We start from the raw sequence: 21,386 nt of genomic DNA, 5'->3' as shown, positions 1-21,386 counted from the left end.
TTGTATGGCTTCATAGAGTCTCGATTATTTAAATTTTTGGCAAAATTTTGACATTTACACAGATATTATTTTTTATATATTTGATTTAGTAGAGATATAATAATTTTGTTAAAAATGGCTCGATTTTGTGTATTTTTCTTTTTCTTTGACGACGATTAAATTTATATATGTATTCAAGTAAAAATAAAATTACATAAAAATTGAGAGAGAGAGAGAAAAGAAATTTTTTTTCTGTTATAATGTTTCGTAAAAAAATTGTAAACTAAAAATTTAAAACTTTACTTCCATGACTTTCGTAACATTTCTGCGGAATGTATCGCAATACTATTGTTTACTTTTCTTTTTACATGTCCGAGTGAACCGTAGACGTCACTATTACAGAGAGTGTTAATGCACGGTTATTCTGCTAGCGAAGCACCTATCAATGCGGCAGCGATCGAGTCATTAAAGTGCCATCAAATTACAGTCGTTCCACGCTAGTGTCCGTGAAATTAGCACGTGTCTTTCTTCCGTGTTGCGACAAATCCATCATTGGACTGTAATATATGCCGCGAAGTACAGCATTTCAATCGTAGAATTCTAAAACTCCCAGTAAGACTATTTCCTTGTGAAAAGAATGCTCATCGTGCGTTATAGGCATCGAGACGCTGCTTTATATTACAAACGATTCAAAATTAAAATTAGTAAGAAATTATTTTCACTTGATTTGAAGCCTTTTTATTTTTTTTATTAATTTACCTGAGATATTCAACATCGAGAGTGAAAAATTTGTCACGAATTATCGACGAAAGAAAATTCCGGACTCTGCATACTTCCTACATGAAAAGCCTAAAACGTCCGTAATCGGCTAATAAATTCAATCTCACATTTAGTCAACACGACGAACCGTCGTGTCCGTATCCACTGAATCGGCACAGAGATCCGAGAGCGCGTTCGGATCAGAAACCGAACACCTGGCGAACGCGATCCTGTGCGAACTATACAGTTTCACCACGGGAGAGGATTATGTAAAACAAAAAGTACCGGTCCGACAGGATCGCCCGCAATATTCTATCGTATAGAGAGAGACGGAGCAAGGGGGAGAAGGAGGAAGAGGGACACATCTGCTCTCGCTACGCTTCGCAGCTCGATCTTTGCGTGTTCCGACGATACCATAATCGGCTGCAGTGAAAAAGTGTTAACACACGATTAGTCGAGAAAAGTAAGGTGTTTATATCAGCGAGACGCGAAGCCATATAATTCGCGACAAATTGGCACTCGAGATGCCCCGGGGGATACTTTCCTCTCGAATTCTTCTCCCAATACGAAAAAAAAAAAAAAAAAAAAAAAAAAATATATATATTTGTCCAAATATACATTTGGAATCGTTACTCTTTTTTCCACGGATGTTGAATAAAGTGATTGACGTGGCGCGAAATGTTCCGCAATGTGCAAAATTTCGACGACTTTCCCATAGAAATCGCGCATCCACGACGTTATGGTACCCGATACGATCTACGCGAGACACTTTTACCGTCTCCTCGTAACGGGCGTGCACACGCAAAGAGGCGATTTAATCGATTCCGCTTGATAATACATCGTGACCGCTTCTAGAAAGCGTCAGTCTCTGACAGATCACAGTGTCGTTTCGCTAGCGCGACATGAGAAGGATGGTACTGATCTCTAATCAACACCAGTCACGAATACCGTATTTAAGTACAATCGGCACGATAATAATTGAAACGACGCCGTGGACGATGATTACTGATTTCTCTATAACGACAGAATAAATACATATTTCACTGCAGAGATCACTAAAAATCTTCGCGCCGTAACAAAAAGAAGAAAACATAATAGCGTGAAGTATAGATTAATTCTAAAGATTAATTTCTTTTTTCTCTCTAATCAAGTTTCTCCACTTGTCATCTGTCGTTAGCGCAATAATCCAAATCATTATCTTCGGCAAGCAAAAATAACAGAGAGAGAAAAATAGAGGTACACGCATTCGCGGTCAATGACGCGCGTACGGAATCGATCGATATATATCCAATCGTTAGAAAGTAAAACCGCATCACGCGCGAGGCAAAATATACGATCAGAATCTCAGCGCGCGTAGTGATGCAGATCGACGTGATCTTTCACTTTAATACGCACATATCTCTCTCGTGAATGCGAATCGTCTTTTACGCGAGGGTATTGAAATTGCGCATTCGATAATAACATATTTCTGCACTCGTGTCGATAAATATGTTTTCATTCTTCAAAACAATCTTTCCGAGGAAAGAAAATCGATCATATTTTTGTTTTATCTTAACGCAAATACATCTCGTGACTACAAAATTGTCATTTACTAATTGTTACACGCACATCGAGTATTTCTGCGTTCGTATTTAAGTAATACAATACGTGGATTCTTTTTCTTTTCTTTTTTTATGGTAAAATGAAAAGGTCGACAAACTTCTACGAGGAGGACAGTCTTTCACTTTAATATGCATCTTGTAATTACGGAGGAAACGATCGGTAACTGACTACCTCTCGAGAGAACTACAAGTTTGGAAATTGCATATTTAAAAAATCGCCGAATTCATTTGCATTTAGTTTGTACTTGTATCCGCCTCGTATGGGTCGATATTTCCGTAGGAAGAAAAGCGATGGGCAGTTTTTTAAGAAGTCAGCTCACTTTTCTTTTAGACACAAGAGTCAAGAAAACTCGTGTATTAAAAAAAGTGGCAGCTCAATTTCTTCAGCGTCATCGTCTGCGTCAAGGAATCAGAACAATGGCACAAGTGCAATTTTCACGAGAGCGGATTCAGACTCATAAACGCGTATAATTTCCGAGGGATAGAAGGGCTGTTCACGGAACAATCGCGACGGTATATTTGATTCGGGTGTCTTTAAGACCCGTCTTCATTGAGGTACCCCTTCTTTTAATTAGTCTAGAGAGAGAGAGAGAGAGAGAGAGAGAGAGAGAGAGAGAGAGAGAGAGAGAGGGGGGGAGGGAGAGAGAGAGAGAAAGAGGAGGAAGAAGAGGAAATAATCTATTAGACGTTAATTAGCTGATATCGCCAATTTAATGGAAAGTCTTTAATTCATGTCACAGCTTTGCGTGTTGCGGCGGAAATGATTTCACACCCTGTATAAAGAATCCCTACCATACGGAAACTAGTTTCCGAACACGGTGCACAACCAGTTTGCAGTTAATTAATGTTGCAAGACCGGTAGTCTGTCCCGCCGCCACAAAAGTGTATGAGACGCAATTGCATCTCGACAACTGCATCGCGTTGCACGCCAATTTATTATCTATTATTTATCTAAATCGGCAGTTAATTGCAAAACCGATCGATTATGTGAAATTTATAAAAAGTGCGAAAGGCCGAAACGCGTACAACTTTCTCCAAAGGAATTGCGCACTTAATTATTGTACATGCATAGCTTTATTAGTTTTTATTATAGTGTTTATTAATTTTATGCTATAGTCAAGTAACCTTTCTACGGAATACTTGTATATAAATTGCAATATTATAGCAATTAAACATTTAAATTTTTATCATTTTGCATGTCACCTAAATTATACTATTTCCTACGAATTATTTCCTTTACTCGAATATAAATATAATTAGATTTTAAATTAATTTCATGCTGATTATCATTACTGACTCCGTTAACAGTTGGCTGCCCACCTGGTAAATATAATATACAGTTATAAGGTACACACGGCCAGCGTTGCTTCATCGATAAGCGTTATCTCACATTAATTATTCGATGTAAAAAGATTCGCGATTCGGAGAACGCTTGCATAGCGAGTAAAAAATTTTAATAAAAAAATAAATATAAGCTGCAATTTTGCTATTCTTCGTGAAAACTAACGCAAAACAGATTTTCACATTGTACTATAATACGATATACAATCGTAAAAATATTTTTTATTTTTTTCATGAAAATTGTGTGTTTTATTTTGCAGCTAAAATCAGTTTAAATTGACGTACTACTTATCTTTTGTAACAGTAAGATGATTTTTTAAATTTATTATCTGCGTAAACTATAGTGTTCTTAATTTTTTTTTGCCTATACATGTATAATCTTTTTTAAAATTAAAAATTCAAAACGCAGATTTTTTTCGACGAAGCAGAATCTCATACGATTGCGAAAAACTGCATCGTTCGCACAACGTTTGCCGATTACGAAATATTGCAGAGGTCTCTATTTTGCGACACAGCACGCACTCATACGCACATGCGGGCGTGGCGTGTCGCAAAGGAACGCGTTTCCCCGTTACATAATCATTCCCGATGACGCTCTGTGTTTGTCGTCTCATTCGCGTAAAGTCGCAATCCACGGCTCGCGTATTTACACCCGTTATATATTACACGCGTGCCAGCGTCGCGACGACGTGGGCGGCGTGAAAGGAAGACGAAATTCCAAGGTCGTGGTTGGAGATATGCACAGATATCAAATGTGAATGCGGGTTTGTTATCACAGACGAGACTCGATTATCTTGACCGATAGTAAATATTCTGAATTTTTAAAATTCCTTCATAACATAATCATAGTTCGCATACACACACAAATATACAGATTTAATCGATTATCGAATATAATGCAGTTTTATTTTTATTTTTATGTTTTTTATTATTGTATTCAAAAATTAATATTTTAAATTAAGAGAAAATATTTAATAAAAATTTTGTCATAAAATCGAAAAACGTTTAATTGATGGTATCAAATATGTATTCAATTTAAAGTATTCAAATCCTGTTCTTAATTTATTCGGTCCAATGTTCAGAACCCCAAAAACGTTACTGCAGCTCGCATACGATCGTTTAATAAATATACCATATATATATACAATATATGTACCACACTTTTTCAGTATATATATACTGAAAAAGTGTGATGTATTTTTGCCGATGCGGCTGCGTTGTTGCAACATTTACCAATATATGAACTCAATCGTGGTTTCATAAAAATAAAAAATTAATTTATTTAACGGGAAATCCAAATTCAACAAAAAAAAACAGCTAAAAGATAAAAATATTCGGACAATATTATGAAATATGTATCTTTTCAGTTAAAAAATGTAATTTTCCAAAAATATAAATTGTATAACATTTGAATAATAGACTTAACAAACATATTTCATTAATTTGGAATCGATAATTTCTTTAGCAAGCATTTTCACCTCCCTACACGATGTCACAATTTGTGTAACACATCCGCTTTGTAATACATGTGCAACATGTGGCAGTAGATGTTAAAATTAAAAATTAAAATATGTATATCACAGTATTTTTTCTGATCATTTATCGAAAGACGATTGCGTAAAGGAAAATAAAATTTTCTACTTGTATTAGGTAAATATATGTGAAATAAAGTTTCGATATAAATTAATGTAACTTTTTTCCACACATTTCATCTTCGAGAGAATATTTGTTATATAATATATAATATTTGTCGAATATTGGTTCACGAAACCTCGAAATATAATAAATATCTTCATCATCGACCGTTACTTTCAACATCGTGCATCCGAATCCCTTCACAAACCACGGGCGATTTAATCGCGAACGCTTTGGAGCGCAGCGCGAAAGGATCAGAAACAGCGAACCGGAATCTCGGTTTTACGAACCGAAGTCTGTATCCTATGGTCATTAAACTGCGAAACACTCACTTTACGCTCTCCACGACCGATGAGATTCACGATGGTAATGGACAATACTGTTGCACTCGGGGCAAGGGAGTCAAAGAACGAGGACGACAAGACGTAGTACGGAGCGCGCGACGAAAAATGTTTAAACCACAAGAGTAAACATCGGACTGGCGAGAGACGACGCCGTGTATGAGACCATGCTGCAGCCAATCTTAATAAGCTGCTTTCACACCGAAAACGAGATGCATCGTGGGGATGCAACGCGCCTGGTTGGTTGGACCAGGCAATCTGCGCCGCCTCGCTAACGCGGATGTCTTGACGTTTGAAAGATTTTTGTTTTATATATTTTAAAAACTATAAACTATTAAAATTAATTATTATTGTATTCTGAAACGTGCTACAATAGAGTTAAATTTTAGATATGCAAGTATATAAATATAAAAAATTATAACTGTTTTTTACAAATATTTTCATAAAGAAAATTAAAAAAAAATTGATTAAATTTTTGTTATTCTATATAAATTGATAAAAAATGTATATTTTATATAATGTATAACATGAAACATAAATTTGTTTTATTATATAGTTGACGAATGGAAATAAATTTTACTAAATTTCTTCATTCTTTTTTAAAGCAATTTATATTTTATAGATATATATTAAATTTTTTATTACTCTGTAAAAGAGTAAGAAAGAGATTCAGTCGATTCTTTATTCATGAAATTTTTATGAAGTAGTTTTTTAATTCTTTGTATTTACATAATATACAGCTAAAAAACTTTATTGTATAAATTAAAAGAAAAAGGATAAAATTAAAATATACTAAAGAACACTTTTTCAAAGAAGATAATGAAGTTTTCGAAATCACAGAAAGAGAAAGTATTTATATAAAACAAGTAACAGACAGGATATATATATGACTTTGAAACGAAAGCTCATCCGAGGTTCATCTAGACCTAGACGCAGATTCGATCGGATTTAGACAGGCTATTACCGAGCAATCTCGACGAAGCGATAATTTCGTGAAGGATCGATAGAATATTTATCAGCGGCATTCCTGAACCTCGGCTTCTCCTCGCCTCGGCAATTAATCGTCGTCCCCCGAAATAGCGGCTCTCTCTCGTCAATATCATAACACTGCTAGCTACCGGTCGACGACCCCCGCGCAACCACGTAACCAATGTATTTCGAGTAAACATCCCAGCTAAATCTTGACTTACCTCATTCGCCACGAGTACGAGAGTCTATCCTTATGACAACGCGAAAAACCGCGATAAAGCATACAGTTGCAACGCGTTGCGTCTTCCGCGAAATTGCGCCTGCTCATTTTGCAACATTTGCATACGTATCGAGACAAATAGAAAATTAATTTCAATTGAACTAGATAAATCGTTCGCGTTTTTTTTTTTAAATAATTGCGAGAATAATCATAAAAAAAGCTATTTCTGTTATTTAGCATTATCGAGTATCATTTATTAATCCAACTATTAGCGAAAAGTAAATGACATTTTATCTTGAAATATAGGTAATTTCAAATGTCAGATTTTTATAAACGCGCGAAATGAAATGTCAGAAGCGCGATGACGTAAAAAATGACAATGACAGATGAAAAGTACGAAAGGAAAAAGAAATGGTTCTTTCATCGTTTCTTTCAAATAAAATTTTTTTAAAGTTTTTTTTTTAGAAACATCTCAAAAATTTTCAATTTAAAGTACTTGAAACCGACGCTTTATTGATATAAAGAGGATCAAGATTAAAGTGTAATATCACGTCTTTGTGAATGCCGCTTAATCTGAATTCCGCACAAAGGCAGGCAATCCGATGAAAAGGAACCTGCCGTCCGGGCCCGTATCCTCCCTCCAGGCCCGAACCTAATTCATCTCGGAGCCCCGCAGGTCCTGCTATCACCTTGCCTGTCACTAATGCGACACTTCTGAGAATTTCAGAAACGACGCATCTGTCATGTGCAGCTTGCTACGTTCTCACTCGTCCTTCTCTCAAATTGAAACGAGAAAATTTCTCGACACTAAATTAAAAGTGAGAAATTACTTACAATTTATAAATAATTTTTCAAATCTCATGGGACTTTTAATAACTTTTGAAAAGCTATAAATCTATGTAAAATTTTTTTTAATTTTTCTCTATATTTTATGTTAATAAAAAGTATTTACACACAAATATAATTATAATATTAAATATTTTAATTGTATACAGTGATATAAAAAATTATAATTTTCTTACATGCTTTTTGTAATATTTTCAAATGTGTTCTTAAATTTCTCAATGTAATGTATTTAATTTTAATAAACTTTTATTTGTTTTCCCTTTATGTAATATATATATATATATATATATATATATATAAAAATAGGTTATTATTTCGCATATTTTTTCTTTCTAATTTATTATATAGATCAAATTTATTTATGTTCCACTTTTAAAACCAATCAAGTGAAATTTAATTAGTTGCGTTTTGCATCACATGTATTATATTTACTACCTAGTTCCACTTTTAGCATAGCTTTATAAAATTAGACCACAACCGTGAAGGACATACAGTTGCTAAAACCCGACAAATCGAGTCATGTGTGAACGAGATATATAAAAATTGATGAGAGTATAAGAAAGTGAAGAAGAGCCATAAAACGGTTCCTTAAGCCTTTCAAGGATAGTAAGCGTATGCATATCAAGTAGTGCGAGTGCTAGAATCTATTTACGCAACTTTATCGCTAGGCATACGGAGAATTCCATTAACATAAATAAACAAAATTTTATGCTGGTTATTAAATATGCTGTGCACCACCGACTAAAAGCTTATATAAATTCTAAAGCATTATTGCTTTCATTTCTCTTTTATTACACATAGCAGATATATTTAATAACATTCTGCAAAAAAGAGCACAATTTATGCAATGTACACGCAGTTGCGTAATAAAAATAGCACCAACTCAATCTCTCTTTCTTTCTCTCTTTGAAAACATTTTTTTCGATGTCAACATTTATTTAACGATGTTAAATATTGTTGTAAATCAATTTAGTTTAATCCTAAAATATTTAAGATTATTTGTTATTAAATTAAACGAAGAATACCTGCACTGGTTTTCAATTTCACTTTATAGATCTTCGAGTTCCAATAAGATGAGTGAAAAAACAAGATATCATTTCTATATTTCTTATGTAGTCTTTTCCAGATTATCCTAATGGAACACGGAAATTTTAAACCTTGGGAAAAATAAAGCGCGCACAAAACAGTGTCACTATTGTCACGTCGACGTCGAAAAACGTGCTTGAGTGCGGAATTTCATCGACAACGACAAAAGCGATCTATCCAACAACAGACACGATTCCGCACGAATGAGCTTACTGTTTCTTCATCGAGGCGTATAACGCTTCTTCCGATACTTCGACGGAATTCTTGCGACGTACGCGAGTCGATAGTACACCTGTGCACAATCATCACCTGAGAAATACCGTTGCGGCCAGACGCCGCGCTGGCAGCGATAGCTATAGGGAAGCCGATACATAAGTCTCGTTGTCAGAGACCAAACTAATTAATTTCATTTTTGGTAAAGTTTCTTTTATTTTTAATACTACGGAATTTGATTGGTGCTCTGGTATTAAAAATTAAGAATTTTACAGAAAATAGAGTTATGATCAGCTTAATTTCCGCAAGATTTTTCCGTCCATTGCGCGAGATCGTTTTCAGAAAAATTAATTTTTTTTCCCGGTAAATCTAATGGTAATGGGAGGTCTTTGCTTTCTCATAATCAGTTTTGCGCAAAAAAAAAAAAAAAAAAAAAAAAGAGATCACTCCTGACTCACGCGCTCGCGACTTCATCCGCATTTTTATTATCGCAATGCGATAGTTACGTGATATATCACTGCTCCTGTTCGTAGTCGATAATGTTAGTTTCTCTGTGCACGGAAAAACGAGTTAAACAAGTCATAAAAGCATTAAATAGACGTGTCTAATAAATGCATAAATTGTAAATAAATTGGAATATTTAATAATACGTAAAAAAACTTGCGTAAAATTGTTTAATTGATTTCTCGTTGAAAATAGTCACCCTCGAGATATCCAACTCTTTAAATATCATCATATATATCCTTGGATAGATATACGATATATTTTTAGCTACCTATTTTATCACAACACTCTCTTGTCGATATTAATAAATGGATCAAGAAAATCGGAAATAAATGTGACCTAATCGATGTTCTACATTGTATTTCTTAATCTTATGATCCAATATTTTCAAAATAGATATCTTAATCAAAAAAGATGGCGAGTACCTAAATATAGAACGAATCACATAAAATCCGATCATTCTGATTATTTTCTACTAAAACGAATAATTTATCTTATTTTTTTTCAATTAATATAATATTAAATAATACTATAATAATGTAATTTTACAAAGTATATTATATAAAAAAAGAACTTACTAAATAATGCTTTTTAATTAATCTCTTTTTAATTATTTCTCTCTCTCTTTATCTTAAGGGTTCTCAGGATTACGTTGACATTTTTAAATAATCAGTATAATCGATATGTGAGTCATCTAATGTATAATTTTCACATACCTCATTCGCCTGCTTGCAGGGGGAAGGCACTTTGGCGGAGAGTTCTCTCAGAAGGTCGTCCGAAGTGCTCCTCGCGACTTCGGCCATACTTCCGGAACCGTCGTCCGTACCACGTGCGGGATCGGAGGTGATAACGCCTTCCTCGCTACCCTTCTCCCTCGCCCGCTGTTCGTGCTTCAAGAGCAACTCGCGTTGCTTCTGGAAGAACTCGGGTTCGCTGAAGCATTTCTCGAGGCTGGCGGCACGCTGGAGGGTCGTCGGCGAGCTTGGGGTTGAGCGCGAGAACTCGAGTTCGTCCCGCAGCAAATTTTCCGCGCTCTTGTTGCATATTCGCGGTGGATCCTGATCGCGAAACGCTCTCCGTTGTCCTTTCGATACCTCGCACATAGCGTGCTAACCAGAGAATGCACTTCGTCGGGAGGAAGTTACGCGATACGCGTCCAACGTCATTTTACGCAAACATTTCTCTCCCAGACGGGTCTGAAAAATATATATTTTCACATATTACTTATCACAAATTATTAAAATATTAACATATGTACGTTTTTTAAAATATTACATATTTAATATGTAATATTTATATTAATACTTTATTATTTAATACAATATAATATTTAATAAAAAAATTATATATATTACTAACAATATTTCAAGACAGGAATTTATCTATAATTATATATTTTTATCTATTTATATTTTAATTTATCTTTTTGCCGCGCATCCTAGTATATGTACGTATTTTATTTTATTTCAACTATTTTATAGAATTTTGTTCCGAATTTCGTCGTGAATTATATAGACCTGTTTACTAAGGGAGGAAATAATGCATTGATGTTTCATTATTGCTGCTTTTAATACAGTGACTATTGAGATTTATTGATGTTGTTTTTGCACCGCGGTAGCCTATTTCCAAACGATTCGAAACACTGCTGCAGGCGTAGTGCCGAAACGCGCGTTTTTGTCGAATAAATCGACTCGTACATACTAAATATACCTCCCACGCGACAACAAGTACACATGCCTCGATAATATTCCACGCACAACTCGCTCGTTTCTCGCGCGCGTGAAAAACTTTCGGCGCAAAGTGAAAAGTACGCGATACGATTCGCGCTAAAACGATGCCTAATTTCGAGATTAAATTAGGTTAGGTTAGGATCGGTGTCGCGCCCGCGGACAGGACAATACGACGGGCAGAGAAATGCGTGTATCGACAAGTATACATACCTGTCGTTCAACGATCCTCGCGAGGACGAAAGAGAGGGCCGACTACTCCGTCCGTCACCGCGACACGACGCGCACAAACACCACCAGACGCGAGACTGGAGGGACGACACGACCACCCCGCGTGCGTCATGCACGGGAAGGACATCTGTTGCCCCTTGCCCTCGATGAGCGAGAGATCTCTATCCATCTCTCTCTCTCTCTCTCTCCCGAGATCGTTACGCTCCTACCACGCACGCGTGACGTACAGGGTCGCGCGTCAGGCAAGGAGAGCCCGGTATCCTTGATGCCCGGTGTCAACATAGAGGTATTTCTCTCTGTGAAAAAATTATTATTTTAAAACACATGCGATAAAATATGAATTTGAGACGTAGGATTAAAGAAAAATAATTTTCTCCTTAAATTTGATAATGTAATCTAAAGTTTTTGCAACTGTTTAATAAAATATTCTCGATTTAGTGAATTACTATATTAATTTTCTTTTCACTAAAATGTAAACTTTTATTTCCGTAATGCGAATATATGTATCATAAATAAAATTATTAATTTATACAAAGAAAATAGTAGAAAGATATATTCTATGGACAGAAGGGTCTTTTGAAAATTATTTACGTCACTGGTGCTTCTATATCTATCTTTTTCTCTGTCTACTTCGTATCCCCTTTCCCCTCCCTTTTATTCATCTACCTCCCTTTCCCTTTATTATTACCGTCTTCTCTCTCTCTTTCTCCCTTATTATTCTGTGTTATCTTTCTTTCTCTCCTCTCAGTTACATTTCGCCCTTTTCATCCCCTTATCTCCGCGCTCTATTCCTCTCCTCTGTTACTTTCCCTTTATTTACGCTACGCCTTTCTTTCTCTTTCTCTGCACTACGCTTCCGATCTTCACAATAAAAAAAAAAATTCTGGGATACTCGCTGTGAATTATGCCGGAGGGTGCGTAGGCGAGACGACGGCGTCGCCACGACACCTAAATGCTCATGCGTCAATCGATCCGCGACTTTCGCCAAAGGAAGAATCCTTCGGCATATTTCGCGTCCTTATTAATCGCTGAAAATTTCTTTTCTCAAATTTTTGAGTTCATAATTTTTCGTTTCTTCAAAATTATAAAATATAAACAATAAATTATCCGTCTATATATATACATATGTATGTATAAAATTATTTCGTTGCAAGTTATAACAATTCATTTATGTACGGATTCCAAAGTTTTTTTACATACATACTTTTTAATGATAATCTTGCAAATTGTCTGTCATATCTTCATCCTTTTTAACAATCTACATAACGAATTAACACGTACACAATTAATATTTCAATTTGAATATTGCTCAAAGACAATTTTTTTATTTTGTGTTACATCGAATAAGCATAAAGCAACAAATTCTCGTTAACGAAATATTATAATATTTATCTAAATGTAATTTTATTGTATAAATTACCTTGATCGTATCGTTTTATTACAATATATTCTTTTTCACGTTCATTTACTACTAATTAGCATTCATTTTAATATATAAAAAAAATGAGTTATATAACACGTTAATCAGGAATAAACACAATAAATTATATATTGTTTTCAATATTATATTAAATAACTAAAATCCAAATTAAATTAAATCTAATTAATATATTTTTATTAATAATATGTATCTCTATCACTTGTTCAAATTAAGTGTTCAGTTAATTAATATATCTGTACTTCCTATGATTTCTTGAATAAAAATGTTAATATCATCAACTATAGAATTTTTATTTTGTGAATATTATAATATCAAAATAATTTTAATAAGCTTTAGTAAAATCTTTACAAGAGAACATTCGAAAAGCTAAAATGATTGGCCATTCAGTAGCCAATGAAGATACAGAATACGTTTTCTTTAAACGTGCAAGGAAAAACACCATTTAAAAACATATACTATACATTTTGCTGACTCTGTTAATCTCTGTGTGGGGGTTAATCTAAAGTTTGACAGCTTGTTGATGCCTTTCAAACGCGGTTTGTTTACAATCCAAGTACGTAGTCTGTGTTGTTTAACAGGTATCTAAATTTGTTTTAAAAACTATCTTATATTCTTTCTTCTGCGATAATTATCTTTTAATTAAAGATTTTTTAGTAGAAGATTCAAATATATTTTAAAGTCTGTATACTGAATAATTGTTCGATATATTTAAAACAAATCGTTTCGTAATAATTTGAAGTAAATTCTTGAATATCTATAAACGTGAACAAAAAAATATTTCTCACAAAACGAAAATCACGAGGACTATGTTACGATTCTCACGATATTTTCACGATATCGCAATTTCTTTGTCCATCATATAACATACTTTTATTTTCTTTCTTTCACAGATTATTATGATGTCTACAAAAGCCAGAGAAAAAATTAAAAAACATCTTGAATCGAAAAATAAGCTCGACAAAATAGCAACATTCGCTTTCAATTTCAATCTCCATTCATATAGAGATATAATGGATGTCTCAAGAATGTACGGAATTGAATATATAACTCTTCAACGAAAACTCGACATCATGAATAAATTAGAATTCTATTTAAAAAAAAAGTGTGCGTTTGAAAAAGCAGTAGATATGTTTCTAAGCGGAATAAAACCTATAAATAAATGTATAAGCGTAAAGAATGTAAAACGCAATATTATTTCTCTCGAAGAACTAGAAGAAGAAATTCATCAATATAAAAAATTTAAGAAAGGACAATACAAATATGACAAACCTGTAGGTATTAATAACGAAGTTTTCACATTTAAGGAGGAAATACAGTTATTAACTCTATTACGTGAGGTGAAAGAAAAAAATTTATTTCCTTGTGCTTGTCAAATTTGTATAATGGAATGCTTATTAAATCTAGCTTATCGATTTGCCCGAAAAAAAAATAAATCATATCCTCAAATGTGGAATATGCATGAGCAAGCGGATGAAGAATGGCTAATAGATTTTGAAATGACACACGGTATGGAATTTTCACTAATGTTTCGGCATAGTAACATATGTCACATGTAGACATAAACAATAATCCTTATCGTTGATTAACGAGAAAAATATTTTTGAGATGTAAAGTCAACCAGATATCGACTTTGATATGCAATGATAATTTTAATATTTCACAAAAAGAAAATTTTGATTTATATCAAACTTGCTAAAATATACCCATAAACATTGTAACATTATTGTCACAGCTACCATTCAAAAAAGTAATCAACAAATTATTATATATAAACTTATGTAATTCCTACTAAAAAAAGTTCCATCTATTCTGAGAATGACTAACAATTTAATAATTGCTCAAAAAAAAAAAAAAAAAATTAAAATTCTCGGGAATATTCATTAAAAGCGTAGATCAATTATTATGACGATTGAATACACAAATATTTTATGATATGACAGCGATTACTGTTTTAATATTGCAAAGAAAATGTAAAGAGATTTCTATTAAGATATTCGTATAAATAACAATTGTCTTTGTGTATCAGCTTTTTAGAAATCGAATATCACGCATCAATTTATATAATTTTTATTTTATCGATAGACCAATTTTAAGATTGATACCTATATCATAGCATATCATTTGTTAAAGCTTTATAATATTATAATATTATAAACATATGATGATACATATATGATATATATATTATATTATATATTAATATAAAATCATATATAAATATTATATTACATATTAATATATATATATATATATATGTACTGTATTATATTATATATAATAATATAATATTATATATAAATTATAATATTATAAAACTTATAGAGTACTATAATAATAAAGGTTTATAATACTATATATATATATGAATTATCAGAGGCCTACAGAAAAATTAAGCAATAAGTGTTCTCAAAAAAATGAAATAGTTTTTTGATCATCATAAATCCAAAAATCAATTCATTATCACTCATTATATTTTGCTAAATTCTTTTATTTATTTAATTAACATTTAATTAATATTATTTACTTAATAGACATTTTTGAAAATTATATCGCCTCGAATAATGAATTTCTTTTTCCGAAAGTAATATATTCTTTCATAGTATTGTATTTTATATATATATATATATATATATATATATATATATATATATATATATAATATGTATTGCTAATCTTTCATTCGATAACCAAATCTGAATATCTGTTTATTTTATATGATATTAATACTACTGATAAAATAAAGTTATATATTTTATAAAATTATATACATTACATACAACAATTGTACACAAATATGAATTTTTTGTAAAGCGTAAATGCATATTTTATATCGAGATATCTCTTTTAATTGACATTATAACTCAATAAACTATTCGAAGAAAAATTAAACGCATAATTATTGTGTAAATTACTAGACAGAGTTCACACAAGCAGGTAAAATTGGAAAGATATTTTCATTGAATTGGAAAATATACATATATGCCATCTAAAGATTAGTTTTAATATATTGTTTACTTTTCCAACACTAGCAGGAGCCTTAAATTTAACCGTGAAGTTAACAAATTTTATCAGTTGCCGTTTGTTTATAGTCAGATTAAAGTTAACTGTCGTTTCGAGCAGTCATATAAATCCTTGTCCCAAAATATTTATCCTAAGATCTATTTTCTAAGTATCTTTCTCTGCGTTAATTATATTTTTCATTTGATTTTGCAAGAACATATACATAAATTGTTAATTTTTTATGAAATTATTTTAAAAGAATCAAAATTTGACAGATTAACTTATTATTTCTACTGAATGTCTGTTCCAAATCTGAGCATATGTTTTCGTAGGCGAACAAATCTTGGAAAATATGTAGTAAAATATATGCCCTGTGCACTTATCAGTTTCGCAAAGAAATATTTTCTACGAAATTGGCGCACGAACATCCGCGTTTGGCTCTTAATCGCTCAATTTTCTAATTTGCTTGTTTGTAAATAATATTCATTTGAGAATATTTTCTTATATTGTTTGAAATAGTGTGTAACTGTTTAGTCAACGTTATAAAATGTTTAACAATACTCAATTGTATAATACATAAGTAAATAAATAGTTTATATTTTCGCATATGACACTATTGAATCACAATTTATCAGTTATGATTCTTATGACATTGATAAACTTTTTACGATGCCGATCAATGTTTTTAGTAACGTGTGAGAGAAAATATCTATCAGTATATCTATATACTGCGTAAGTTTAAAAATATAAACCTCTATAGAGTTTGGTTCATAAAAACATAAAATGTCCACTATAACAAATGTAAATCTAATAATATTTATATATAAATTAAAACATGTAAAAATTTATTATATCTAATCAATATATTTTATTAATAATATATATTTTTATATTTACAAATATGTCCCAGATTACCTATACACTCTTTCTAAAATAAGAAGAAAAGTTTTATCAAAAATTTCAAAAATTTTAGTAAAAATTACTTCCCTTCATTTTAAAAAGTGTACGGGTGATCTGAGACATCCTGTATGTTATTTTTCTACAGTAGCGAGAGCCTTTGGACCATTTTGTGTCATTGTATCAGTTGTTCTCTGTTTACTATCTCAAATTAAGATTACATGCTGTTTCGAGCAGTCGTATCATCCTTATTCCGAAATATTGTCCTAGAATCTGTTTTGTAAGTATCCTTTTCCGCTAATTATAGCTTTCTTTGATTTTATAATTATATATACATGTATATAATTATGTATGAAAGTATTTGCAGAAACGTCAAAATTTGATACATTAACTTATTATTTTTATATTGATCTGTTCTAATAAGTAAATCTGAACATACATATATGTTTTCGATCAACTTGAAAATTATGCAATTTTTTATTTCTTTATTATTATATAAGTATTATTATAAGTTTATTATATTATAAATATTATTTAATTATTATTATTTAATATAATTATTTATTATAATTTATTAGATTATAAAAACTTATACAAAAGAGGGAATGTACTGACTGACAAATTTGATAAAGAAGAAATACTACAAGCATATTATTAATACTAGCACACAAGATTCTAACGTACATTCGCGTCAGGAATGTCTTAGCACATTAATTTGCGCGTTGTCAAAGCATATTCATAATATGTTGCATTATATATTATTTATATTTATATATAAATATATGTATAATAATAATACAAACAAATAAATACACACACACACACACACATATTTATAAATATATATAATTTATAATATAATAATTGATATGTTCGGATAACATTAGCTAAATGTGCGTTGACACTTGCAAATTCATGTGTTAAAGTATTCCTGACGCTGAGTTTACATCTGTGCAAAATTTAATTACTTTGATAGATACTTACTTTGCACAATTACTTATTTAAAATTAAAAAAAACAACAGAACATAATATATATTATTAAATGTCTAAAAAAAATTTTTATTACAAAAATTTTTCCTAGTTATTCATTATTTGTTCTTTTTTTTTAGAATATTTACATTTAGATATTTGCTTCAATTAGAAGAAATAATAATTGCAAATATTTTCATCAATCATAACATTAAAAATCATGTTACACATGCAGTAACTTAACTACGCATAATTCACATCTACCAACTTGAAACTCTTTATATAAAAAATACATTGTTTTTAAATATCAATTTGACTTTTAACTAATAATTTTGAATATTATTTTATATAAGAGTATTAAATTTTATTTTACAAATATTCAGACATTGTATAATCATAGACAAAGAATTGAAATATAATAAGATGTAAAACAATAAACATTATTATTTTCATATTATAATATTATTATCTTTTAGTTCTACAATCATATTCTACATATATAACATGCTTTCAATCTCTCTGACTTCTGCTTTCTTTTGTAGGTTACTGTAATGTCACTCGCAAGGATCAGAAGGACAATTAAAACTTATATTCAATTAAATAAGAATATCGATTTAGCAGTAGTAAAATGTGTAAGAAAAAAAAATGAGTATGTCACAGCATTTAAATGCAAAATTCCCGTTGCACATATTCGAGCAAAAGTCAACATTATAAACAGATTGAACGACTATTACAATAAAAGGGCTTCATACAACCTTGCAGTATATTATACGACAGCATATCTCAAAACTCTAGAAGAAGCAGCAGAATATGTCAATCTTAGCCCCGAAAGTATTCAAAAAGAAATTAATCAATACATGAATTTAAAGAATAATCATGAAAAACCATACGAATATGACAAACCTTTAACTGACGACAGAATTTTCACGTTTAATGAGGAACTATCGTTATTGCGTGATTTAAAACAATGGAAAGACATGTCTCCACTACCGTGCAGTTGCTTCATTTGTGCAATGATGAAACTGCTAAGTCTAGCTTATCAATTGGCTAAAAAAAAAAATAAATCATATCCTGCAATCAAGAATGAAGATCAGCCAGCGGACGAAGAATTTCTGATACAATTCGAAATGACGCACAGCTGTAGTCTTAAAAAGTTATATCCTCGGTACGATGTGTATATAGAAGAAATATACAAAACATGTAAGTATGAAGAACAATCTTCATCATCAATTGACGACAAAAATATTTGCAAGGTTGATACTAGTACCAAAGTTTTGGATAAGAGAAAGTTTAATAAAATTTCTCAAGAAACTACGGCCACCGTTTTACAAAATAAGACTAGTGAGATAGTGAACGTATTGCCAAGTACTTCTATAATGGAAATCAAATGTATTGTTGGACAAAGAGACAGTATTTGCTAGTTTTGTAATTGATGAAGTAACAAATGCAAGTAATTACGATATTTCATAAAAAGAAAATTTCGATTCATGACAAACTTACAATGAAGAAAACTAGTGAAATAATAAACTAATCATTAGATATTACGGAAGTCAGATGCAATATTTAAAGAGATGAGACAGCATCTATCAGTTTTATAACTGATATTTGAGAACACATCGCTTGATTTCACAAATTTAACAAATTGCTTGATTTAATAAAACTTTTAGAATATAGAAGTCAAAAATAATGTTGGAAAACTGACGTCATCTGCTAATGTTACGATAACTTTGATAACACTCCGCTTGAGATGCTTAACAAACGATATCAAGATAGCAAGTAATTTTCATATTTCGCAAAAAAAAAAATTTCGATTTATTACGAGCTTGCACCGTTAATAAAACAATTTAAAAGACAACATCCAATATTCCGTGGAAATGATCAACGAATGTATGGACTTACATGATTACAGAATTTGCAATTATTTTTACACAAGAACAAATCCCTAAAGAAGAGACAACATTCTAATTCCGTGACAGTTGAAGCCAATGAACCTACTTAATATTTTTGAAAAAAAACAGGCAACAAATGAAAACTAAGACATTATTATTTAAAGATTGCAAGTTCTTATAAATATTATCTGTAAATAGTATTTCAAGGAAAAATTTAAGAAAATGTGAGTATCGAAAAACGAAACAAATCTAAATATTACAATATTATTGAAATTTACGTAAAAAGGTATATTTTATTTAGAAAAGGATGATGAATTAGAACAGAAACTGAAAAATTCCATACATAATCTCAAAAAATATGTCAATTTAAAATATAAAGTCAATGTGGAAGCAAATAGTGTTTTAAAGGGAGAGAAAAATATAAATCAGGTAATAAACGATGGAGTTAAATATATACTTATCTGGCAAAAAATTAATACCATAAAATGCATAGAAGAATATCTTGATAACAAATCTAAATATGAGAAAGCAGTAAAAGCTGTTCTACAAGATAAACAACCTAATGTATACTGTAGAAACATATGGAATTAGTAGCAAAAGCCTATGTGAAGAAATAATAAAGTTTAGTAATTCTAAAAAGGAAATATATAAATATGACAATCAATTACATATTCACCGAACTTTCACATTTAAGGAGAATTTTACAATATTAAAATCCTTAGAATCTTGGATAAAAGAGAATAACCCATTTTGCAGTTGTGAACTTTGCGCAATGGAAAAATTGCTGGATATAGCTTATCAATTTGCTGAAAAGAAAAACATATGATGTCCTGAAATGTGGAAAACTCAGAAGAAAGCGACTGTGGGATGGATAATAAATTTTTGTCTGACATATGACATATAATTGTATATGTAGCTTCACAAAATAGGTGCTTCAGGTTTCAAATAATAACAGTCGATCCTTATTGTGAGTGTTTTACTATGTTAACTAAACAGCGTGAGAAAAAGAAAAATCTGAAGAGGTTTTTAAATTATTTTAATGATTGAATTAATTAAAAAACTCACCTTTTCTTTCCATAATGTTGAAAGCTGCATATAAATATTTCATAAATCAACATTCACCATTTTTCTGGAAGTGACTGACAAGCCTGTGATTTATGTTCTGACCAGAAATGATACTTGAAGAAGAGACAGCATCCATTGAATCTATAAATGTAAAGATTTATTAATTGACAATTTTGTTGAGATACAAAATTATAATTTTATATTCCACCAATTTGCATATTATACTAATATTTATATCACATATCTATATTATTTATACATCATATATATAATATATATAATATATATAATATATATAATAATAAGTACATATAATATGTATATGCCATCTACATAATATTTATATGTATTATGTATGATATAAATTATAAATATATGAATCCTTTCTAACTTACTTAACAAAGTATTTAGTATGCTCTCCAATTTTTCAATCATTTCGATAATACTAAATTGTATGACTTTTAGCCCTGTAAGATTGCGTATATCCTTAGTTCTAATGTAAAAATAAAATTTATATCGAAAGCACTGAAAAACCACACACATTTCCTGACATTTATTTTCCCCATCCTATTATTTTAAAAACGTCGCCATCTATACTAAAAACACTAGCGCCATCGCACGCCATCATCGGCAAACATGTTTTCGCTGACACTGACTTATCGAGGTCTCCTC

General features: G+C 31.1%; 1 protein-coding gene across 1 annotated transcript in view; it reads right to left on the bottom strand.

Annotated features, from left to right (window-relative positions):
* LOC140671460 (uncharacterized) overlaps positions 1 to 11,594 on the bottom strand; it is a 37,191-nt gene extending 25,597 nt beyond the window's left edge. Inside the window, exons 1-2 of the mRNA XM_072902770.1 lie at positions 11,435 to 11,594; positions 10,211 to 10,690 (exon numbers count right to left, since the gene is read on the bottom strand). Of these exons, the coding sequence (XP_072758871.1) occupies positions 10,211 to 10,597 (387 nt within the window). The 5' untranslated portion in view covers positions 10,598 to 10,690; positions 11,435 to 11,594. The remainder of the gene's footprint in view (positions 1 to 10,210; positions 10,691 to 11,434) is intronic.
* Positions 11,595 to 21,386: the final 9,792 nt, after the last annotated feature.

This window comes from Anoplolepis gracilipes, chromosome 11, assembly GCF_047496725.1.
Source record: "Anoplolepis gracilipes chromosome 11, ASM4749672v1, whole genome shotgun sequence".
NCBI classification, from domain to species: Eukaryota; Metazoa; Arthropoda; class Insecta; order Hymenoptera; family Formicidae; genus Anoplolepis; species Anoplolepis gracilipes.
The sequence above is the reverse complement of the archived record's forward strand: the minus strand, read 5'-3'. Positions and strand labels throughout refer to the sequence as shown.